This window comes from Protobothrops mucrosquamatus, unplaced genomic scaffold (genome assembly GCF_001527695.2).
Source record: "Protobothrops mucrosquamatus isolate PMUCROS unplaced genomic scaffold, P.Mucros_1.0 scaffold_253, whole genome shotgun sequence".
In the NCBI taxonomy this organism is placed as follows: Eukaryota; Metazoa; Chordata; class Lepidosauria; order Squamata; family Viperidae; genus Protobothrops; species Protobothrops mucrosquamatus.
The window spans coordinates 208,417-234,471 of NW_015386329.1; the positions used below are offsets into that span (position 1 = coordinate 208,417).

General features: G+C 40.8%; 1 protein-coding gene across 1 annotated transcript in view; it reads right to left on the reverse strand.

Moving 5' to 3' along the window:
* The window catches only part of SPAG16 (sperm associated antigen 16), a 411,223-nt gene that overhangs the window by 187,882 nt on the left and 197,286 nt on the right, over window positions 1-26,055 (reverse strand). Inside the window, exon 13 of the mRNA XM_015831061.1 lies at window positions 17,100-17,226. Coding sequence (XP_015686547.1) covers window positions 17,100-17,226 — 127 coding nt within the window. The remainder of the gene's footprint in view (window positions 1-17,099; window positions 17,227-26,055) is intronic.

Genomic DNA, 26,055 nt, shown 5'->3' on the forward strand with positions numbered 1-26,055 from the left:
TTTTTTCATATGTGGTGGACTTGTAAGGTTATTAAGGCCTTTTGGATACAATTGTGGTGGAACTTACAGCAAATCTTTAAAAAAAGGATTATTTTTCTCCCACAGTTGTTTCTTTTAGGTATTGTGCAAGATTTAGATGCAAAAGAAATAAATTTGATGCTTTATTGTTTAACCGCTGCTCGTTTGCTGATAGCCCAAAGTTGGAAGAGCCCAACTCTGCCTACAATGGAAGACTGGAGATTGAAAGTTTCGAATCTTGCTGAAATGGCAAAGATTTCGGCTTATTTGAAGAATTACTCGAATGAACAATTTTTATCAATATGGAGAAGATGGATTGTTTATATTCAAAAGAAGCATAGAGTGGTAGAATACAACTTAGGTTTTTAGATTTTTTGTATTTTGTTTACTCTTTCTATCTCTTTATGTAAATTAAGATATTTTGTGGAGTTAGAGATATTAGTATTTGTTTACTTATATATGAATATTATCCTGGGATTAGGTTTGGGAAGTCCGGGGGGGGTGGGGGATTTTATTTGCTTATCTATGCTTATGATTGTTTTTTATGATGAAAAATAATAAAATTTCTTTGGAAAAAAAAAAAAAGAGGTGAATAAAGAAAAAGATTCAGTTAGAACCCAGTTATTCAGCACTTCAGAGATACCTCAACTCTGAGCCTTAACTAGTCAACATATTTTGAGAAAGAATAAGTCTCTTCTGGATATGCCTTGCTACATTTTACATAGACAAGTGTTCTGTACTAAAACAACATAATAATACCATATAATTAAGCAGAGAGGGAATACTAAGAAAGTTATTGATATAACTATATTCTATTTGTTTCTAAACCCTGGAATGTACTAAGTGTGGAAAGTATTTTATTTTAATAATCAATAATAATCATAGGAGATTCTTTATTGCAAATAACTTTATTTCTCTCATAGTCTCAGCTATCCCCTAATCATTGACACAATTCTATGAGTTACTGAGACTGGAAACTATGAGAAATACATTATAATAATAGACTGTGAAACTACACTTCTAGTAAGCTATCAACTGATAATAGCAAAACAAAGTATCAAAACAAAGTACCTGGGCAACAGTAATTAACCAAAGAACCTCATCAATCAAACTTCCCCTCACCTACAAATAGGCTGCCCAGACACCATCTATACAACAAAAGGCAAGCCAACAGACACCAGGAAAGACAATTAAGATTGACCTTTTGACAGAATCATACACTAGAACCAGCATGTACACAAACCCATGTCCCCAAACCCACACTGGAACCAGTCCATCTATAAAAAAATGTCTCTAATTTGTGCCCATCTTCTTCTATATAAATAAAAATGTAAATGTTCGTTTGTTCAAAATCTTCAATCTCCGAAAGTTCTTCACCAATTGCTTTGAAATTTTGACACAACATTGCATTCGAATACGCGCATGTTTTTATATACCTACTATTATATAGATATCACACCTGTGACAGGTAAAAACATTTAACCTGTCTGAGCCACAGCAACGCGTGGCCGGGTACAGCTAGTAATGAATAAATGCAAACAGATTCTCATTCTGTGATTTTCCTTTCTTTTGCTTATCAGTCAGGGAGGAAATAGAGCGCCCTGCAATTTTATTAATGTTGTTGAGGCTCCCGGATCCCTGTTTTCAAAGATCCCCTTTCACCTATCCAGTTGAAGTGGAGGGCCTGAACACAACATATGTGTGTACACAGAAGGCAGGTGGCATTTTTCTTAAAACCTTTCTCACTTTGGTTCAAAGACAATTAACACTGTTGATCAATGTCTTCATCATTATTTATCAATAATTTTCTCAAACCTCCTGACTCTTCTAATATTTTTGCAATTAGAAAAGAGCCCATGGAAGATTATTTTTCGATATGATTACTGCTGCCAGCAATCTTTTCTAATTACTGCTGCAAGACTATGATGTGCACAAAAATAGACAGACTCTAAAATACCCACAGTGTAAGAATGGTTGGTGAAGAAGACAGAAATAGGAGAAATAATAAAATGAAGTTGTTTGATTAGAGAAAGAACAACAACTACATTAATTAGTGACTGGGAACCCCTTATGGACTTTTTGCTGAAAAAAAAGGAGGAAGTTATGATACAAACCTAGAGTGAAATAGTAAAATATAAATACATTTATAAATGCTGTCAAAAAGATTGGAAGTCACTTCTTTATAATTTTGTCTTTTTCCTTTTCCATTTCCTTTCTTACCAATTCACCATTCCTTAATTTTTTTATTTCTTTTGTAATATAGGCATTGTTTTTATCTTATTAAAAATTCTTCAATAAAAATTATATTAAAAAAACAAAAACATGCTGAATTAGTAAAAGCAACAACAAGGTTAGTTTGAAACCAGGTAACAAAAGTAAGGGACAGGTGATAGTACTTCCTCTCACTCAACAAGAAAAGGGACAAAGGTGAAAGAATGACAATCTTGAACTCCTTAGGAACACAACAGCTATGGATTTCAACTCCCAGAATTCCCTAGCCAGCATTGCTGGCTGGAGAATTCTGGGAGTTGAAGTCCATACCTCTTAAAGTAGCCAAGATTGAAAAAACACTGGTATAGAACCTGCATTTTCTACTGGCAAACCCCAGAATTCTTTCTGAAGGTATCAATGTCCTTAAATCACTCTCTGCACAATTTCCAGTTCTGCTATCAGCCAAGAGAAGCCAGAAACACTAACAGCTAAGAAGATGAAATAGGTTGATGCAATTGAGCTAGACGCTGGAATGTGGCTTGATTTGGCAAAATGTGCAAACTTAGGATAGAGCTGGAAGGGACCTTGGAGATCTTCTAGTATAATAATAATAATAATAATAATAATAATAATAATAATAATAATAATAATAATAATAATAATAATAATAATAATAATAATAATAATAATAATAATAATAATTAAAAAAAAAAAAAGTTGGACGGGACCTTGGAGGTCATCAGGTCCAACCCCCTGCTCAGCTATGCTGGCTCAGGAATTCTGGGAGTTGAAGTCCACAAGTCATAAAAGAGCCAAGGTTGCCTACCTCTGCCCTATACCATTTATGACAAATGGCTGTCCAGTTTCTTCTTAAAAACTTCCAGTGTTGGAGCATTCACTGCTTCTGGAGGCAGGTTGTTCCACTGGTTAATTGTTCTAACTGTTAATTGTTAACTGTTAATTGTTCTCTGTAGCTGCCCCCCAAAACAAAACCCTTTGTTATAAGGCATTAAATGAATCACTTCCTTTCTAGAGCAGTATACCTGTGAAACTTAGGTGATGTCTTATTTGCATGTGTTCTCCTAGCTTGGAGAAAGAGACTAAAAGAGTCTTTGTTTTCTATTTTAATGCTGACTGAGATCTACACTGTCTTTCCAGGCAATCTTTCAGAGTACTCCCTCTAGTCTTCAAGGGAGGGGTTTACAGGACTACTTTGTTCTTCATTTCCAAACACAACACAAGCCCAATGTATCCCCTCTACCTTTAAAAGTGTCAATCAAAGCAGCAGTCAGCCTCCTTACCTTGGTTCATAGAATCCAAAAATCATAGAGTTTGGGCCACTTATACTATTGAATCCAATGCCTTCCTCAATATAGAAATCAAAATTAAAGCATCCCTAATAGATGGCTTACTAGCCATTGAAGAAAAGCTCCTCCCGTCCTGGACTGGGTACTTATATTCAGTTGCAAACCCTAACTTTTCTTGTCCCAAAGGTGCTTTTTCAATAGGCAACTGTTTTTCTTTGAAGACATTTTGCTTCTCATCCAAGAAACTTCTTCAATTCTGATTGGATGGTGGGGAATGGAAGGATTTATATTCCTTGCAGACAGCTGGTCATTTACTTTCCTTTAGAGTCGTTGAGGCCATCTGGATGTTTATCTGTGTCCTCAAGATCACCTGAGTGCTACAAATGGGTATGGAGCCTTCTTGGAACTGCTGAAAGGACTGTGTGGTAGACTGGAGATAGATGATGTCATACCCCTCCCCCTCTGTTGAGAGAAGTCTGTTCAATTTTGATATAGATGGCCTGTCAAGTTTTGAAGCCCAGTCTTGTTGATGTGACAGACATTGCTTCTCAACTTGCCAACGAGCTTGGGGGGAGGTGAGAGGTTTGGAATGCAGACTTCAAAGATTAAGGAATCAGACTGTGGGAATCAAGGACAATGGCCAGACCTAGAGATGCTTTCTCATAACAATATTTCCCAACTTGATTGGGCAATGTGACCTGACCCAGGGGGATTAGGAAGAAGTTAATGCTTTTACTATAGGAGTTTGGGAGGGGTCCTGCCAGAGTTGGTTTTACTTTCCTACCGATATGGTGTTCTCAATAAAGCTTTGCTTTAAGAGATTGGAAAGTCTTGAAGATGTTTGCTTGGTTGGGTTCATCAGTCAGAACTTTGACACTAAACCACCTCTCTTTTAAAAATCTACCTGGAGGGTCCCAAGCCTCTGTAGTCTGACTGGTAGTCTCCAGAAGAGCTGTGAAGACTCAGGGCAAGATGGCCAGAGTGAGGCCAGCAAAGAAAGACTATGCCATGGGCCAAGCAGATTCCGGGACCCAAGAGATGGGAGTCTGCCCAAAGGAATCACTGACAGTTCATGATGAAGCTGTAATGACAGGAACCCTAAGCCAGATGGGAGAGGCGATGTGGCAGGTTGTGATGCCAAAAAAGGCCGAACCCAACTTCCCATCAATCTCCCCTGGGGAAGCATCCATCCAGGTTCCAAGGTGGAAGGAAAGCTGTGGAATGGGAAGAGTCGATGCAGTGATGATATTGATGGCCTGTTGCAGCCCATCGGTTGAGCAACTAAAAGAAAGGTTCCTCAGCCTAGACGTGCAAGGAGGAAACCTGCACAGAGAGTGGAACTGTTCCCTGCAGGGGGATCCAGCCAGCCCGCAGTGACCACTTCTGGGACGTTGCTTCAACCTTGACAGGGATTGACCACTGTGTCAGCTGCAGGGACAGTCAGAATCCAGAGGACTACTGCCGCCCCCCAAACCATCCAGATCTCAGTCCAAGGAGCCACCAGACTTTCGCAAGCAGCAGCTCAGACATAGGGAGCTGCTGGATAACTACTGTTTTAACCGGCGGCTGTAGGCGCCCAGCTTTGGCATTTCCCTTAAGGAGCGGGATGGCCGCCACTACACTGGGTTGTCCCGGGACTTCCGGCACTCCTGCCAATTAGGATGATGTTCGACAGCAACCCAGACAAACTGCCATTTTTTTCTGAACTAGGTGTGGGCATACCTGGATCACTACGGCCAATGTACACCGATGATCTGGCTTGCGTTGATATGGTTGTGGCTAACTTGGAGGGAGAAGTGGCAGAGTGGGTGAGTGGGCTCCATGACGAGGGAGCCCCCGACCTGGAAAACTCAGGGCCCAATTCAAGGATAATATGCAAGCTCGGTTGAGCAGAATTTGAGATCCAAGTCATCAGGCAAGGAAGCCGTCCAGTGATAAAATACATCCGTGAATTCTGCAGTGTGGTGGGGAGGCTGAGGCACTGGCCGGAGCAGCTTTTGATGTACTACTTCAGGGATGGCCTGAATAGAGAACTGTAGCATATGTGCTTGCCTCAAGGACTACTAGACTGGATCCAACACTAGTACCAGCTGGCCACAAATATGGAGTTGGACCTGGTGGAATATAAGAAACACTGATGGAATATAAGAAACACAGGGGAGCTGAATCCCATCCAAAGAAGGGCCAGGGTAGACAACTGTTTGGGCAAAAGACCCTGTCACGCCGAGCCCTGAACCTGCCAAGCTGCCAAGTTGCCCAGCTGGAACTGTTTCCAATGTGTTCAAGAGGGTTATCAGGTAGCAGTTTGCCCAGCACCAGCTCCCAGGGGGTTTCCAAGGAACTCAACTCCCCAACCAACAAGGAAACCACTGAAGAAGGGAAAAGAGAAATCTTGAGTGGCAAGACAGGTCGTTGAGGTCTCACCCTCTAGCAGCGAAGAGGGAAGAACTCTACCTAGGGACAACTTACAGCTAAACCTCTACAAGAGTGAAAGCGAGGGGAAGATGACTCAATGGTAAGTAAAACCATCAATTAGCCCAGGTGGAGATTGTAGTACCTAGCTCAGGAGCAAAGGGGGTAGTGAAGGACCTAATAGACTCTGGGTGCACCAGATGCTGGGTCAGCTTGCTGATGGTGCATAACTTGGGGCTGCGGGTGTGGAAGCTGAGCCGACCCCTGAAGTTTGAGCAAGTTGACGGCTCAATGACGGTGTTGCCTGCCTCCTACCTAACTGAGCCAGTACTCCTGAAGTTAGGGAGCCACAAAAAAAACCATTTGATTCATGGTGGCACCGAAGATAGCCAAAGCCATGATCTTGGGGCTGGCTTGGTTAGCAAAATGGTGCCCTATAGTGAATTGGGAAAGGAAGAGGAGTGAGGCAGTGATCGCAAAGAGGGACCCCATCCCTTCAGTGGAAGAGCGTCCCAGGGGTAACTGCCAGGGGGAGGTGAGGAGAGTCCCTGAGAGCACAAAGAGATCATCAGAATAACTATCAGAAGTTCCAGCCATCCCCCCAAAATACCGGGACCTAGCCGAGGTATTTAGTGAGAAGGAATGTGACACCTTACCCCCACACACACCATTGCCCTATGGATTTTATTTATTTATTTATTTATTTATTTTTTATTTATCAAATTTATACCCCGCCCTTCTCCTAACGGACTCAGGGCGGCTGAGATCTTTTGCCATCGAGATCTTGCCAGGAGCGAAACTACCTAAGCAAAAAATGTATTCGATGACCCTGAAGGAGATGAAGAAGCTGAGAGACTGTATTGACAAAAACCTAGCTAGAGGGTTTATCCAAGCCACAAAATCCCGAGTGGCAGCTCCAGTGCTGTTTAAGGAAAAGAAAGATGGCTCACTGAGTTTGTGCATGGATTTTCATGGAATAAACAGTGTACGTGTGGAAATATGTACCCCCTCCCCCTCATGAAGGACATGCTAGGTCACTTTCTGAAAGGGAAACTATTCACCAAGCTGGATCTGAGGGAGGCATACTATCGAGTGAGGATCAAGCAAGGCGACAAGTGGAAGACAGCCTTTAACTGTCTACTAGGCTGTTACCAATTTAAAATGATGCCTTTTGGGTTACAGGGAGGCCCTGCCGTGTTCATGCAGTTAATTAATGCTGCATGAGCATCTATATAAGGAGGTTCTAATCTATCTTGATGACATAACTCATCTATACCGAGACAATGGAGGAGCATGTGAAGCTAGTTTGGCAGGTGCCGAAGAAACTCTTGGATGCCAAACTGTACACCAAGTTGTCCAAGTGTGAGTTTCACAAGACCAGCCTAGACTATTTGGGCTACAGAGTGTTATGTAAAGGAGTCGAAATGGACCCAGGAAAAGTGAAGTCCATTCTAGATTGGCAAGCTCCGTGAACCTGTAAACAGTTGCAAAGTTTCCTTGGGTTCGCAAACTTCTATTGTTTATTTCGTCCTTCACCAGTATCGCCCTGCTGATCATGGAATTTTTAAAGACAGGCCTGGGGGGAGGGAAACCTAGCCAGCCATGAATTGGACAATAAGTTCCAAGCAGCGTTTGAGAAACTTAAGAGACTGTTTGCAATGCAGCCCATCCTAAAACAACCTAACCCTGAAGGGTCATTTGTAATTCAAGCAGATGCCAGCGATGTTGTGGTGGGGGCGGCGTTGCTTCAAAAGAATGGAGAAGGACATCTGCAGCTATGTGCTTTCACTTCCCAAAAGCTAAATGAAACTGAGAAGTGATGGGTGGTGTGGGAGAAGGAAGTCTTCGCCCTGCAGTGGGCCCTACTGACATGGAGACAATTCTTAGAGGGGAATAAGGTCTCTTTCGAAGTTTGGACTGATCACAAAAACCTAGAGGCACTAAGGACCCCATGCAAACTCTCCCTCAATACTTCAATTGATTTGATTTTACTTTGAAGTACATCCTGGGGGGGACTTTTTAGCTGATGCACTGTCCCATTTGCTCCAATACAAAAGTTCCCAAGAGGAAGTATGAACCCTATTGTCCCCATGAGGCAGTTGGCAGCACAGGTGACCAGGGGAAAAGAAAGACCTCCCTTCCTGGTAACATATTCATGCAGTAGATAAGACATGTCAAACTGCTGGCCCACAGGCCGGATGTATCATGCCAAAACCGTGCCCACCCCATTGCCAGCAATGGGGAAAAAGTCGCGATACATTGTGCGACATCGCAAATTTGACATGCCTGCAGTAGATGAAACAGGAGCTGCAAACCGATGCATCATTCATAGCCCACTGAGGAGAACTAATATTGAGGGAAGGGTTGGCCTGGAAGGGGAGCAAACTGTATGTCCCTGACAGCCTACGACTACAAATTCTACAGAGGAGTTACAATGCTAAGCAAGCTGGACTTTGCATTTGACTAAACAACAATTCTGGTGGCCAGGGATTAAGGAGGACATAGAAAGCTATGTGAAAAGCTGTGCTGTGTATACTGCCATGAAGCAGAGGCCAGGGAAGAGTGTGGGATTGCTGCAGCAAGTGGCTGACCCGATCCAACTTTGGGAAGAAATAACCATGGACTTTATAGTCAAGCTTCCAGAGAGTGGGGGAGCACGGTGATAAGAACAGTGGTGGACCTATTCTCAAAGCAAGCCCACTTCACAGCATGCTCTATCCTCCCATCAATCCAGAGGCTGGCTAAGATGTTTTTGCAACATATTTACCGACTGCACGGAGTGCCCAAATGCATAATCTCAGACAGAGGGGTTCAATTCAAAGGCAAAGTTTTGGCGTGAATTCATAAAGCTGATAGGGTCCTCCCATGGTCTCAGCTCAGCTTTTCATCTGAGTATATATGGGGCTGCAGAATGAGCTAATGCAATGGTGGAACAATACCTGCATTGCTATGTCAACTATCAGCAGTCTAACTGGGCAGAACGCTTGCTGTTTGCTGAGGTAGCATACAATATTGCAATGCATAGTAGCACAGGGCTCACTCCTTTTAAAATAGCCACGGGGGTTGGATTTTTTGCCAATACCAGAATGCCCAAGAGAAACCCACACATGAGTAACACACTGACTGAATGGGTGGATTTCATCAAGAGCACCTGGAGTAATGTGAAGAAAGGTCTAGATAAAGCAACAGAGAGTCAGAAGAAACAGGCAGACAAGAAACGAGCTCCCCAAGGAACGTTTCATGTTGGAGATAAAACGTATCTATCTACCAAATACCTGAAATTGAGAATCCCCTGCAAGAAACTAGGTCCCAAATGCATAGGACCTTTCCCAATTGTAAAAGTGATTAATGCAGTTATGGTAGAACTGAAACTACCTAGAAAATTGGTAAAGTGCACCCAGTTTTTCACTGCAGTTTGTTGAAACCAGCCAGGGGATCTAGGTTGAAGCCGGTCAAAAAGGAAGTGCCCGTTCCAATATCTGAGCTTTTCAGATATTCCTGCAATATATGGAATGACAACATTACTTTGTTTATTGTTTTCTTCTTTGTCTGTTATGGAGGAGCTCCTACTGGGACTTTTTTTGGGATATGATGACGGCCCACTTGGGATAACCAAATGTTCTGAGGGCTTCCTTGATGTGTTTTAGTTCTTTTCTTTCCCATGTTTGCTGGTAGGCAGACCTTCAACCGGGTGGCATAGTGTTCTGATAACTCCCATTTTGTGCTCCGGTGGGTGGTGAGAATCAAAATGTAAATATTGATCTCTGTGTGTGGACTTTCTGTAAACTTCAGTGTTAAGGCTTCTATCTTCCTTAATGTGTACTGCACAGTTCAGGACGGCTAGACTATTTTCCTTAACATCTTCCCACATGAATTTGATGTATCTGTCCTTGACCCAAGTATCGTCCACATACCTATACCAGTGACTGAGTGGAATTCCTGTGAAGGAGTTAGGGCTTTGGTTTCTACCTCTTCCATATAAAGATTGGCCACAATGGGGGGACACAGGTGAATTCATGGTGCAGTGGTTTTTTTGTCTGTCTGAAGAAGCTTCGTGGATGAGAAGCAAAATATCTTCAGAGAAAACAAGGAAGTCTAGCTGCCTCCAGAAAAAGCACCTTTGTGACAACCATGACCTGGATGACTGAGAATCTCCATAGACATCTCCATAGACAGCTTATGTAAAAATGTAATGTGGATGATGCAATAATAAGAATGACTCAGCAGGTGTGTATATCTCTTTAAGAATCTGAGTATAAAAGGAAAGTTTTTTTGCTGGAGTCTTTTTCTCTCTCATCCGTTTGACTACTGGAACTGCTATGTATTGGTGTTTCACCACGTGTATGTTTTTTATTTCTAGTGTATATTTGTAGATAGTGTAATATAAACCACATTTAATACAAACCACTGTGTACTGCATTTACTCCTGGGTTACCTCAGCGCAATAAAACTGTGCATGCTCTGACAGGTTATGCGCCCAGAGTGAGGAGAAACCCAATGAGAGTGATATGCAGGTTCTGAGGTTTTGCTTGATAAAAAAAATACAGGAAACCAGAAATTGCCTTCAAGAGTTGCGTGTTTATTCAACTGAATAAAGACGGGCTTCTCTAAAAAGAGAAAAGCCCCAAATATCAGAAAAGCCTTATTTTTATACCTACTTTGATTACATAAGCAATTCACCCAGCAAAGCTGACACACATAAGATAAAGACTTCGCCCTTTAAGGCTGGCACACTGTATATAAGAAGGAAGAAAGCAGAAGTAGCTAATATGTTCCCTTTTGGGTGGTTTGGGTGTTTCCCCAAGACACCATATGTTCCCAGGTGGGTTAGAATATTGGGTGTTTCCTTTGCTGTCCTTTTATGACCTTGCATTCGTGGTTCTGCAAATGACTAGAGAGAGTGGAGCCATCTGCATGTATTCACAATCGATACTGTCCCCCAAGTCCAGGTCAACATAATCCCCCCTTTCATACTTCGAGCTGTGCGCAGAAGTATGACCAAACTGAAGAGACAGAGGATAAGCTTCTGCAGTACGTCGTCCACATCGTTTAGGACAAGCAGAGGTGATTAGGGGGAAGCAGTGAATGACATAACAGGAAACAACAAGGAACACTACAAAGAGAAGACCAATGAATAATTCCCCAAACCATCCCCATCCTGGGAGCCAACTGGTAAGAAATGAGAATATACCACTGAAGACCACCCCCCATATACAGTAGTATCAGTAGAAATCTTCAGATCTTTAGGATAATTCTTAATTCCTTCCTCCATGAGATGGATGGTGTGACTAATATTAACTTGATAATCAGTTATAAAAATGCAGCAATGTGAGTGAACTAAAGCGCTTTTGCAGCCACCTTTTGCAGCCAGTACCATATCCAATGCTTGGTGATTCTGTACCACTATCTCCCATATCTCTCCCTATTCCTTATTGAGTTGTGTAAATGCCAGTATGGTGTAGTTAAACATTTCCTCTGTCCAGTCACCTAATTCTATAATAGAATTATAATTCAAACCAACTCCTAAAGCTGGAATTAATGCTCGTGCAATGGCATTTCCCAGGCCATGAGGTACAGGATGGTGTTCAATATGTTCCTCATGCTCAAGGTGCCCTCATCCTGCCGATTGTGAATAAGGAAGTTCCAATCATTATGTTGGATAATACAAACAAAAGGAAAGATAATTCCTATGGTACATGTACCAGACCAGTAGGCTGGCAAAGATTTATAGGCAAACCAATCACAAAGGAACCACCAGTCCGGGTAGTTAGTAAGATAAATGCCTGGTTTGCCTTCCAACCCCTCAGGCATATAAGCTCTAACACCAGACATAGAAGCCATAAGTCCCATTGCTGCAAACAGACTACAAAGAGCAGAGGGGTCCTTCTTGTAGTCTATACCAAAAGTCTGATGACATCTATGCCAACCATCCCATATGCTGTACTAACCTTCCATGTGACTGTGCAAGGTGCATAGATCCCTAACTTATATCTGGAAGAAGAATTAAAATGACTAAGGCAAGCTGCTGCAGGGTGCTGTATACGCCCCCCTAGTTTAGCAATTCACAACTTTCCTGCCCAAACACAGAAAGTGTCCAGCCCCTTGTTGCATTGTTCATGCTAAACATAAAGGTTTCTAAGGGTGTATCTTCCATGACCAATCCATGTGTACCAGTGGGGGGTATGTGTGTGCAGATCCAGCAATCTGTTACGTTCAAAAGCTTAACCCATGCTTGCATATTCTGTATATGGGTGTTGGAGCTTCAAATTCCTAAGAGGGACTGGGAAATTCGGGACCACCTTGGCCTTCTATTTTACTGGGAAAGACGGGGAATGATGTTTGTAACTCCCCAGAGTTTAGGCACAGATTTAGGATCCCCAGAATCAGAAGGAGGTGGCTGTTGTGCCAAGATATGATCAACCGAAAATGGCAGAACCCCCTCCTGATGTCTGGTTTCTCCCGGAGACAGCATATCAGATGCCTTACCTTGGGTTTTATCGTGCAAAGTACCCCATTTAGGTTCAACCTCAGCGTTATGGGAAACATCTGGTTGAAGTCCTGGAACTATCTTTCCAAGGTGAGATACACATGATGGGGTCTATGGGTTTTTCTGGCCAGCACCTGGACTCTCCCGACTATGAGACCTCCTCCTCCGAGACATAGTGGGAGGCCTCAATTGTGGCAAAGTATCAAGGGAGTCCATGACTGGAGGGTCTGTGTTTTTTGCCATGTCACATACCTTAACCATGGCCAGAACCTGACCACCCCTTCCATAACCCCCCCATAAGGGTAGATTAGGCTCCACAAAAAGAAAGAAAAAAAGCAAGCAAGCAAGCAAGCAAGCAAGCAAGCAAGCATGGAGTAGAGAAAGAAAAAGACAGAGCAATAAAAAAGAAAATATGAACAACCCAAAGAGAAAACTAGATGCCAGCCAAGACACAGAGGAGCGATGCCTGCGGTGCAAGCAAGCAGGAGGCCGGTGAGAGAAAACCGCCCATGTGGAAGCCCAGGAGGCACAGGTATCACAACGAACAAAACGTCCCGGCATACAGGTCAGTGCTGGTCCACAAAAAGAAGCTCAGTCCAAGGTCTTCCTCAGCACGCAGTCCAAGCAACTTGGTCCTCAGCGTCAGAAGGTGGCGAAGAAGAGCGAAGGTGAGTGTGATAAATCCAAGTACAAATTCCAGCAACTTTGACCGCTGTGTGGGTAGTGAGAAGAACAATGAAGGGTCCTTTCCAGCGTTCAGCTAAAGGGCCAGAATCAGTCCAGGACTTGACAAGCACCCAATCATAAGAAAGGAAAGGTTGGAGTAGATGATCCAATCCCGGATGATGGAGGGCCTGAACAGCTTGAGAAATGGAAGAAACATTATTAGCAAGAGAGTGTATATATTCCCTGAGGGCCTGGTCTCCAAAAACAGGGAGGAAAGTGGATAAGAAAGAATGATAAAGAAAGGGCCGACCATACATGATCTCAAAGGGGGACAGGCCAAGAGGTTGCTTGGGGTCGGTTCTCACATGCAAAAGAGTGAAGGGTAGTGCTTGGATCCAGGTAAGATGTCTCCTGAGCAAGCTTAGCAAGATGATGTTTAAGAACGCCATTAGCCTTCTCCACACATGCTGAGGATTGGGGCCTGTAGGCCAAATGAAGCTGCCAATCAATACCCAGGGCCCGTGACACCTGCTGGGTAATATTAGAGACAAAGTGGGGCCCATTGTCAGAGCCAATGCCTTGGTATGGAAAGCAAAAACGTGGGATAATTTCCTTTAGAAGGGCCTTGACCACTTCATGTGCCTTGTTAGTACAACAAGGAAAAACCTCAACCCATGCAGAGAAAGCATCTACAAAAACAAGCAAGTATCGAAAACCCTCTTTCCTTAGCAACTCAGTAAAATCAACCTCCCAAAAACTAGCAGGAGCATGGCCAGCCCTAAGCCTCCCCAAGGGAAACTTAGTCCTCATAGAATTATTATGTTGACAAACGATACATTGCTTGATTGTTGTGAGGGCCTTGTCATATATCCCAGGACAAATATAGTCCTTTATAAGAAATTCAGCCATGGCCTTATAACCCCAATGAGTGCTGGCATGCAATTCCCATAAGAGGGCCCATAATTCATGATCTGGGAGAAGGCATTTCCCATCCTTCTCCAGCCATTGTCCTTGATAAACAGCATTCATTTTATAAGCTCTGTGCCTATCCTGCGAAGTGTATATTGGAGCCGGCACAGGCAGAAGTGAAGATACAAGTGCACCCATATACCAAGGGGACAGGGACCCTGATGCGGCAGACTTTGCGGTGTGGTTGGCCAAGGCATTTCTCTTTCCGTATTTAGTATCATCCTTACCATGGGCCCTCACATGCATGATAGCTACCTTACGTGGGAGCAAAATAGCATCCAGCAGCCTCAAAATATCCTGTCCATATTTTACAGGGGTGCCTTGAGCGGTGAGCAAACCACGTTCTTTCCACAAGACCCCATGTACATGTAGAACATTAAAAGCAAATTTACTGTCTGTAAAGATATTAACAACTGCACCCTCTGATAATTCCAAGGCCCTTGTCAAGGCAATGAGTTCAGCTTTCTGAGCTGAGGTACCTGCAGGGAGAGCTGCTGCTTCCACTACCTGATCCAATGTGACCACAGCATAGCCAGCTAGCCTTTCTCCCTGTCTCATAAAACTGCTGCCGTCTGTATACAGGTCCCTGTCCGCTCCCTTTAATGGCTGGTCAGTTAAATCCAGCTGGCCAGAAAATACTTCTGTAATAGTCTGCACACAATCATGATTACTATCCTGTTCCAGGGGGAAAAGTCACGATACGTCACGTGACATCACGTGACATCGCAAGTTTGACATGCCTGATTTAACAGCTAAACAGCTTATGTAAAAATGTAATGTGGATGATGTAATAATAAGAATGACTCAGCAGGTGTGTGTATCCCTTTAAGAGTCTGAGTATAAAAGGGAAGTTTTTTTGCTGGAGTCTCTCTCTCTCATCCGTTTGACTGTTGTAACTCCTGTGTATTGGAGTTTGCTTTTTCACCACGTGTATGTATTTTATTTCTAGTGTGTATTTGTAGACAGTGTAATATAAACCACATTTAATACAAACCACTGTGTACTGCATTTACTCCTGGGTTACTTCAGCACAATAAGACTGTGCATGCTCTGACAACATCTATCTTTTCTTGTAATTTAAATACAGTATTATATGCACAAAAATACAGTATTATCTGCATAATTATAGAATGATAGGGAACAGGTGTTGGCTGGAGGAAGTTTATTGCATCATTTTTTTCAGGCATTTTAGAAATAATGAACTCTCTTTGAATGTGATTGTCAAGTCACTTGCTAACCAGAAAGTTAGGTGATACTTTGTTAAATTATATGCTAAAATCAGGATATATATTGCCTATAGCTTTCCATAATCTTTGAAGGAAATCATCCAATTATACAACACAGTTTGACAAGAGGTATTCTTGACATTTTGGATTTGGAGCAATTGTTATCCTACCAATGCCTGGCAACCATACATACCTTCACTTCAAGAAGGCCGCACAGGGAACAACCATACTTCCCTTAAACAAGAGTTCCAAAACTGGGGCTCTGATAAGGCTTTACTTTTAGATATCCTACTAACTGGTAAGACTGTGAATAGGTACTCTCAACTGCATTCAGCTTGCTAGGTGGAATGCGTATTAGGCAATATTTTGAGCAGTTAGTTCCTAAATTGTTTAGAAATCTAGCTTTATAGACTAATATTACTACTGCAGATAGAGCCAGGTAGTTCATGGGCAACAAATGCTATGCCCTTGTGACCACAACAATTAGGGCCTGGATTCTACAAATTCCACATTATTTTCAGATGTAATCCACAAAGAATGTACTGTAGTAACACATGTGCCAGCCCAACAATGTATATGAGATTAAGAAATCAAGGTCAGAATTGCTTTTATTGTAATGGCTATATTAACAAAACTTTGCAAGTTTGAAAATGCTTTACTTTCTCTTTATCTTCATCCGAACTAGGGAGAGGCCTCTATGAGACATTTACTCAAACCAATTTCCTGGATTGGACTCAAGTCCCTCTTAATTGACTGTTGCTTGCTGGTTGACTCTTCCTTTTTTCCTTCAAGACTTTTCCCAATTCTGTTGACAACATGACAATCATCCAGGAATGAGCATTATTAGTATTCACTTAGGCTTGGTTATTCCAGTTCCAGAATAGCACCAGCTGAAACTGACCACAGATGTTCCTTCCAAACTGTTCTTTTAGTAATAGACTGAAATCAAAGGGAGAGCCCAAACTAACCTAAATAACCAGCTGTGCATGGAATCGCCATTTTATTTGAATTCAGTTTCACTTTATTGTCCTTCATCATTTCCTCCAGAGGACTACCAATTACCTGCACAGCCCCACTTGATGAAGGTGGAAAAAAGGAGATATTCTCATTCAATTCCAAATTTCTTGATAACTGCGGCAAGAGCTTAATACAGATATTGAACAATAAGGGAGAAAGAACTGAGCCCTTTTAGATTGTGCCGTGTAGCTGAACAAAAATCTCTCAAAATCACTCTTTGGTGGAGATCCTACAGATATAATGGAACAACCAAACACACCTAAATCATTAAACTGCTGCAGTAATATTACATTGTGACCAATAATGTCAAAGTCCTTGGAAAGTTCAAGCAGAACCATAATGTAGAAGTCACCAGGTCTCATGGTAAAGGTCAACCATCAGGGCAACCAAGATTTCTTTAATATTATATTCAGGCCTGAAGCCAGACTCAAACAGATTTAGATAATTAGCTTTTTCCAAACTGGATGCCACCATTCTAATACTTTGCCAAGGCATTAAAGACTAACAGAAATGAGCATTTCAAGATGAATGCAAAATGATATATGATCTAGCCTACCACAAACTACAACAATTCAAACTAAATGTTTGAAAATGTTTGGAAATAATATATCCCATAAAATTACTGTTCATGTAACACTCAGTAGATCCCAAATACATCTCTGTAATCATACAATTTCTCCTAAGAATCTGATTTGTAATTGAAACAGATTTAATTCTTGCCCAGTATGCAACCACTGAAGTTGTCCAATATACATGAATTAATAATACATCTCAAAGCCTGCTTACCATTCTGGCATCCCACAAAGATAAAGTCTTGTCTGCAGAGCTGGTGAGAATAATATTGGAGAAAGGAAAGAACTCAATGCTGTTTACTGAATCCTTGTGGCCACGCAAGGTATACCTGCATCGTTCACTGTAAAATAATACAATTACATATCTTGAGCAATTGTGAAATAAATTAACAAGATCAAAGGACAATATGAGTTGGCATCAACAAAACTCAAATGGACAATAAAATTTCCCCCAAATATTTGTATCCTTTTTCAGAAATTCAATTATTTATTGAATGTTAGAAATGTTACAGTTAAAGGTTCTTGAAAGATATTACATATTAATAATATACTAGCTAATACATATGTAGATGATAAACTTGATATAAACTATGTTCTTAGAAATGTAAAGTATGAAAATTAAAAGCAAATTAAAAACAAACAAGCATGGCAAGGAAACAAACCAAGAGAAAGGCGCATAAGCAGACAAAAATTAAAACAAAGACAAAAAGAAAATACAGAAAAAACCAATGAATGTACTAAACCATGGGTGTCAAACTTGCCATGTCACGTCATGTGTCGAAACTCTTTTTGCATTGCCGGCAATGGGGTAGGCGCAGCTTCGATATGATGAAACCGGCCTGTGGGCCAGCAGTTTGACACCCCTGTACTAAACTATTCAAATTTCTAAGCTCTATATTGTTCTATAGTTTTAAATTAGGAATCATATTGTTTGATTTTGTCTCTTCTTTGGTAGAGAGAGAGCATTCAAAGGCTGAGATTAATTAATTTTTCTACGTAGGCATCCTTCCAGGAATGCATAATTGCAGTCCAAGAACATCTAATATCTAACTAATAAGGAAACAGCAGTGCACTAAGGTTCCTTCCATATTACACCTCTAATACAGAAGGATGACAGCCAACCTTTTCTAAACATTATTGCAGGAATTCAATACTCCCCAAATATTTTTAATTTATCCAATTTTTAAAATCATATGATATACATCTAACAATCCTGAAAACAATCCTGAAATCTTTAAAAATGGAAACGGAAAGGTTCTGTTTCCTCTTATATGCACTATGACACACTCTGCTTACTGTCATCTCTGCTCACTGAAACAAATCAAAACTTCTGCCCCAGTACTGGACTGAGGTTTATGATTGGCTTCTATTATTTGGGGTCAGCAAACTCTTTAAAGGGACAGAGCCTGCCCTTCTCAGTTTCTGCAAGCACAGTTGGCAGATTTTGCAGGCCAAAGAGTATGGAAGCCATTGGATTGCCCTGTTTTGCCAGCAAGAAGGCCACTCTTGCCCAGGACACCCTACTCCCACCCTCATCCCAGGAACTTGGATGAGGCTCAGGCCTGGTGATTTGCTACCTGCCTACCTGTCTTCTGCTCTAATAAACAATCTATCTTAATTACAACAGCTACTTCCAATTGAGCAACCAGGTTTTTTCTTGATATACTTTAATGTGTAATCTTAAATAATGTTAAAATAAATGTCGAAAGGAGCATGACGAATAACAACAACAACAATAATAGCTCTAGAAAAAATATACAGGTAGTCTTCGACTTACAACCAGTTGTTTAGTAACCATTTGATTCAGCCTTCCATCCTTCCAAGGTCAGTAAAATGAAGACCTAAGTTGTTTGGGGCCATAGGCTGACTCTGTAAACTGCTTAGAGAGGGCTGTAAAGCACTGTGAAGCGGTATATAGGTCTAAGTGCTACTGCTGTTGCTATTTTTATGTTCCTTTTAATCTACTTGAAGATAAAACTTCAAAGTTTTGTGAGATGTAACAAAATTCTGCTTAACGGTTTGCCAAATAGAACTCTATTACAAAAATCATAGGAAGACAAAAATCAATAGTCCTTTCTTTTATTATCATATATTAATGGCTTTTATATTCATTTTACAAAATGTTATGCATTTTGTTACAACTAAAGCAATGTAATAAATCTTGGATATTGAACTGTGACCACAATAGAGTTTATTGATTAGAATAGTGTATTTAGCAAATGAAGGGAAAGCAAAAAATATACATCTTCACAGTTGGAAATATAGTGTGATGCAGATTTACAATCTTGGATTGCCAGCATGCATTCACAATGTCACCACACCATGTGGAAGAAACCTTCTATAATTTTACTAAAAATCCTTATATGAATAGACATGTTAAAGCAACTGAAAATATTTGAGGGGCTATCACAGAGAGGAGGGGAATAAAACTATGATTCAAAGCATCTGAGGGCAAGGCAAGAAATAATGGATATAAATTTATTATAGAGAGATGCAACCTAAAATTAAAGAGAAACTTCCTGATAGTGAGAACAATTAATCAGTGGAACAGCTTACCTCCAGATCCATCACTGGAGGCTTTTAAGAAGAGACTGGGCTTCTGGTTTGCGGACGCAGCTGCCATGGACATCTGGAAGGCGAGCTCCGTCTTCCGCGTCCAGTTTCGCTTCGCTGGGGGACCTTGGAAAGGGTCGAAAGTCGCCCTGTAGGGGCGACCAGCGAGGAGGAGATCCCTGCTTGATCGCGGGAGGGCAGTAGCCTTTCCACTCGATCTGGGGTAGCCCTCCAAGCCAGTGGACGAAAGACCGGCCAAAACAATATGGCTCGTTACTAGGCTGCAGACAGCCGAAGTCACACTTAACACCAGGCAATTATAAAGCAGCGCGGACAAAACTGGGTGAGATCTACCTCTCTTAAATCCTAACTATTTTTTTTACCTGCATAAGCTGCTTAAAGTACTTTCCCTCCTGTGGAGAGGGAAGGGAGATTTTATCTCTCCCTGTAGAACAGCGGTGACTGACTATCCAGGGGAGTTTAAAACGTTGCAAGAATAACTTGATCCTAATAGGAATTTTATTTTTTAAAGTTTGCGGACTAAAAGATTTTCTACTCTTACTGAAGATCTGGTTTTTACTTATAAAAAAGAAGCAAAACTGAAAAGGTTATAAAAACTTTGGATTTAAAAGAAAACTTTAAATGGTAGGGGCAACATCTTGTGGCTAAACCTGATATTACAATTTGCTATTGCTTAAAAGAGACTTGGCCAGCAGCCCAGATAATAGATAAGACCTATGAAACCTTGAGACATCAGCTGTGAGAAGCCCAGCTATGTTCCATACTCAGTGACAAAACATTTTTTCTGTATTCTTTGATTGTAAAGCTTTTAACCTAATACACTACTAAGAGAATACGGATAAAGATCAGGAACAGATTCTCTTTATATTGAAAGCAATTCATCAAACTATTCTTACAGCTACTGATGAAATAAGAGGTTACAGAAAAGAGCAAGAAGTCGGCCCAGAGATACGAACTCAAACTTTGATTACAACTAAAAAATCAACTGCACAGAATATAACAGAAAAAGTGGAACAATTAAATATTATGACAGAAGACTCAACTGATCAACAAATACAGTCAATGGAAAATCCAGAAAAGGGACTGACAATTTGGAAAAGGGAAAAGACTTTCTACATAAATCAGAAGAAACCTGAGGATCAAGAAGAAGAACAGATCGAAGAGAAGATAAACAGTTAAGGACAACTATGTTGAGATGGAAAAATAGAGAGACGATTTGTTAGTCCTCTCAAAAAAATGGCGACCGGATGGTTTTTTTCTACATCAAACAACATACATAACAGCACAGGGAGATTTATTTGATGACTCAAAAGCACAGACATGAAAGATGATTTGGCAAAGAAAGAAAGCTAGAATAAGACTGAAGAAATTTGGAGTTTTGACTTGTTAGTGAGAATTAAAATAGAATATACTCAAATAGATAAGATGTGTACTTTGAATACTAGATATTGTTATGAGTGAAGATAAAGAAAACTTTGGTCATTTAAAACTTGGAAGTATAAATATTAACAGTTAAATTTGAACATTGATTTGCTTATAAAGGTTAAATGTAAAGGTAATTAAGATATATAAGCTAAAAATTTATCGATGAATGTAATAAATATGTTCTTATTTAGCAGCAATAATAAAAATTACTAGCTTAAATATGAGATAATAGATATTAAGAGAAAAAGAGAGGAAGTATTAAATGTTGAAATAACAGAAATTTTGGTCACTAAATTTAAGATATTTGGAAATTACCAGAAAATAAGAATATTATATTGTATTATTAATTGGTTGATGTAAGATGGTGAGAATTCAAATAGATAAGACGTGTATTCTGAACATTAGATCTTGTGATGAATTGTGATAAAGGGAATTGGGATTATTTAAAACTTGGAAATTATAAATATTAAACTTTAAATCTAAATATTAATGGGAAAGTAAAAATTGGAAAAAACTAACCAGGACGTTGATTGTCTAAAAAAAAATTAATGTTAAAACAACTAGGATATATATAAAGAAAAATTATTGATAAATGTAAGAAAGTTATTTTTATTTAATCGATATAATAAGAATTGTATTAATTTAAATATGAGACAGTAAATACCAAGGGGAAAAGAGAGGAAATATTGAATGTAATAGTTTGAGATCTGTACTAAAAATATTTGTATGTTATTGAATTATTGACAACTCAGCCGCCACGTTGCTTTTCAAATATTTAAATGTAAAACTAGAAAATCAATAAAATTTTCTTTAAAAAAAAGAGAAGAGACTGGACAGCCATTTGTCAGGAATGGTATTGGTACAGGTTCTCCTGCTTGAGCAGGGGGTTGGACTAGAACACTTCCGTTATTATGTGTACTGTATATAGTGCTGGATGATGGGCTCCTCAGGTCCAATAGGACTCAATATGCTACTAAGGAATAGCTAAGGATCTTTCAGAGTACAAATAGTGTTTATGACATGGCTAGTTTAAAGCCCTCAGGATATCTAGCTGCTCATATTATGATGTAGAAAAAGCAAATCCAAAACTGCAAAGACAGAATTATTATTAGCCATCTCAGGTAGAACAGATAATGTGTAGAGAGTAAGGAAAGTGACCATGACAGAGATATGCAATAGGCAGATTATATTCAGAAACAGTTCAGACAAACATCTCTCTCAGTGAACTATAAGAAGGGGGAGGAAATATAGCACAATCAGACTTGCAATTTCTGTTATTATATGTTTATTCATATAATATGAATAAAAATCATTTTAGCCTTCCTGTGGAGCCTTCTTGGATGGTTTATCTAGTGGAGTTACCATCAGGAAATAGACACCACATGAACCACTGGAATTCTACTTTATTGTTATAAGATAGAATAATAAAATTTTGACAGTCTCCTATCTTAAAGAGGATCAAATTATACAATATTCTTAATTTCACATGCTAGCAAAATAATGCTTAGAACCATGCAATAGTAATAGCACTTAGATTAATATACCACTTCATAATGCTTCACAGCCCTCTCTAAGTGGTTTACAGAGTCAGCATATTGCTCCCAACAATTTGGGTCCTCATTTTATCAACTTTGGAAGGATGGAAGGCTAAATCAACCTTGAGTCAGTCAGGATCAAACTCCTGGCTGTGGGCAGAGTTAGCATGAATACTGCATTCTAACCACTGTGCCACCACAGCTCCAATGGCTGCAATGAAGATTAGAGCCCAAGTCAAAAGGGAGATACCAGACATTAAAATTGATTTTAGAAAAAATGAAACAAAAAACATTACTGCTGATACATGATGTGTAACTAAGCAATCCACAGAATATCAAAAAGAAGTCAACAGTGTCAGTCCTGCTCCAACTTGATCCCTTAAGCAAGAACAGCCATTGACTCAATTCAGTGTGAAAGGTTTACTTTACTAAAGTTCAAGTGGATTATAGTATAGCAAAGCCAGAACTGAGGTTTATGCGTGCACCAAACTTTCCCAGTTAACTTTTCCCCTTTGCCCCTTCCCATTGTCCAATCATATTCAGATTAAATGTTTTGGGAACAGTCTCAAATAAATACAGTCTTCAACTGTAGAGTAGGCAATGCAAATGTGCATGCCTTTCCCAGCTGTCTGACTTTGAAGTTGTGTCTCTAGAAGATATGATGAGTTGTTAGCCTTCACCCCTTCCCTCCAGCTCCCTCCCCTCATACTTCATGGCAGCTAGTGAATGCAAAGTGCAGACATGAGATGCAGTTCTGACATTTTGTCCCCCTTGGAAAAGGGCTAGACCTGGAGGGAAAAGAGAGAAAGAGAGAGGTTAATATAGGTCAATATGGGGTTTATTTGGATAATTGCTATGGAACTTGCACAACAGTCATGGGGCTCACACATGCTGGGCATTTACTCACTCAGTTTCAGAGGGGGGGGAGTTCTTTCAGAGGATTAGGTTTTGGAGCTTGCCCCTATGGGTGCATGAATCTAGGATATCTTTCACTTCAAAATGTTGTTCATCCTCAATTAGAATGGGAGCAGTTCTGTGGCGGCTCGCAAGGGGGAAGTCATTGCAGGTTTCAGTGGAAAATAGGATGTATTCTCCTCAGGTTTTTTGGTAGCTTCAGTTCAACAGTTACTGGGTTGCCCACCCTGGTTATGGGGAAAGAGCCTATGTACTTCAGACTTAACTATTTTGAAGGCTGTTTGGATTGCAGGTATTTGATAGAAAGGTACCCCTTGTCTCCGACATTGTAATCCTTTTGAGGGGACCTTTTCTTGTAGGTATCTCTAGTGTCATCCAGTGCTTTATGGACCACCAGCCTTGTGGTTTGCAATGATTTCACCCATTCAGCTAGTGAGGTGCATTTGGATGAGTGTTCTGAGAATTCCGTCATAGAGATGACTTCCTGGCCAGTAGCCACACAAAATGGCGCAAATCTAGTGCTGCTGTGTATTGAATTATTGTAAGCTATTTCTGTGAAGGGAAGGCGGTCTGACCAATCATCCTGCTGATAATTAACATAGCATTAGAGATACTGTTCTAACACACTGTTAGTGCATTCACAGGCCTCATTAGTCTGAGGGTGATGCGAGGAATTGAGCCCCTGGGTGGTCCCCTAGAGTTTTAAGAATTCTTGCCAAAATTTGGAAGTAAATTGCACTCCTCTATTGAGATAATGCTCTTGGGGGACTCATGGAGGTGATAAATTTGCTTAACGAAGAGTTTTGCAAGAGTACATGCAGAGGGGATTTGGGGTATGCCATGAAATGCACATGATTGGAAAACAGATCAGTGATAATCCATATGATGGTCTTTCCTGAGCTCTCTAGCAGTTCAGCAATAAAGTCCATGTATATCTCCTTCCAAGGAGCTGTTTGTAAAGGTTGTAGAAGACCAGGTGGTTTACCAGTGTGTCCTGTCACATATGGGACAATTGGTGACACAGCCTTCTATGTCTTTCTTCATGCTCAGCCACCAGAATTGGTGCCTCACAAGGTGCAGTGTTTTGACAAAACCAAAATATCCAGCAGTCTTAGATTATGGCTCCCTTGCAGGATTACAGCCCTTTGGATCGCAGGTACATAGGGTTTGGTCCCAATTCAGGTAAGGCCATAGCGTATGGAGATGTCATTTTGTGGTATGTGAACAAGTCATCTCTTGTCAGGGCTGCTTTCAAAGTATGGATGAGATTGTCAGCTAATTTGGGTTCCATTTTTTCTTGAGTTTTGGTGATAGCTGGGTCTAATATTTGGCTAGATGGGATGATGGAGTTCATAACATCCCCTCTGGTGCTATTATATTGGGCTAATCTCCCTCTCCTTTAGTTGTAAGTTTGTTATTGGCAGGGCAATTTGGGCAAATGCTAGTATGAATTGTCTGTAGAAGTTTGTGAAGCCTAGGACGCACTACATTTGCTTTTGGGTGCGGGGTGCCTCCCACTCAAGTACTGTTTGTACTTTTTCTGGGTCCATTTCCACCCCTTCATGGGAGATGTGGTACCCTAAGTAGTCCAATTTAGTTTTGTGAAATTCGCACTTGGAAAGCTTCACATACAACTGTGCAGCCAGAAGTTTTTCTAGGACAGTCTTTACCAAGCTTCATGTGTTTATCCATGGTTTCTGTCATTTAGGTAAACCAGATAGGTGCTTATGCAGTACTTCGTTCATTAGTTGCATGAAGACTGTGTGTGCTTCTTGTAACCCAAATGGGAGAACCCAAAAATGAAAGCAGCCCAATGGACAAATGAAAGTGGTCTTCCATTCATCACCCTTTTTGATCTTCACCTGGTAATAGGTTTCCCTTAGGTCCAATTTGGTGAAGAACAAGACTTTCTTGTTTTTCTTTGAAGACATTTTGCTTCTCACCCAAGAAGCTTCTTCAGCTCTGACTGGATGGAAGGATTTATATTCCTTGTAGACAGCTGATCATTTGCATTCTTTTAGAGAGTTGTTGAGGCCACTTGGAAGTTTATCTGTGTCCTCAAGGTCATCTGAGTGGTGCATATCAATGTGGAGCCTTCTTGGAACTGCTGAAAGGACTGAGTTGTAGACTGGAGATTGATGATGTCATATCCCTCCCCCTCTATTGAGAGTAGACTGTTCAATTTTGACACAGATGGCCTCTTTGACCCCTATTTCAAACCAGCAGTCCTCTCTGTCCAAAATGTGGACTTCGCTGTCTTCAAAAGAATGCCCTCTATCTTTTAAAAGCAGATGCACTGCTATCGGTGTCTTGAGCTCACGGATGTGCACCCCAAGTCTCCACCAAATTGGGACTAACTAGGCAGTGGGTGAACCTGGAATATAGTAAGGCTGTTAGTATACCCTTCTGCCCCAAGGAAGCCATCTGTAAGGACCCACCCCACTTTGCATCTTAAGAAGACAGAACTCCTGGAATATTTCTTCCAACAGGCATCTTTATTAAGAGAAAGCTGGATGTAGGCATTCTAGACAGGACTTGGGTTCGAGCTCTCCCATTCAAGGTTTTAAGGGATCCCCCATTAGCCACACCCCCGTAACCCCCTTCTCCCAGCGACAATTCTAGGCATTACATTCTCACCCCCTTTTCCTCATTGCCGGGAGGAAACTTCAAAAAGGATTACATGAAAGCTAATGACCCCCATTGTTATTGTTAGTCCATTTG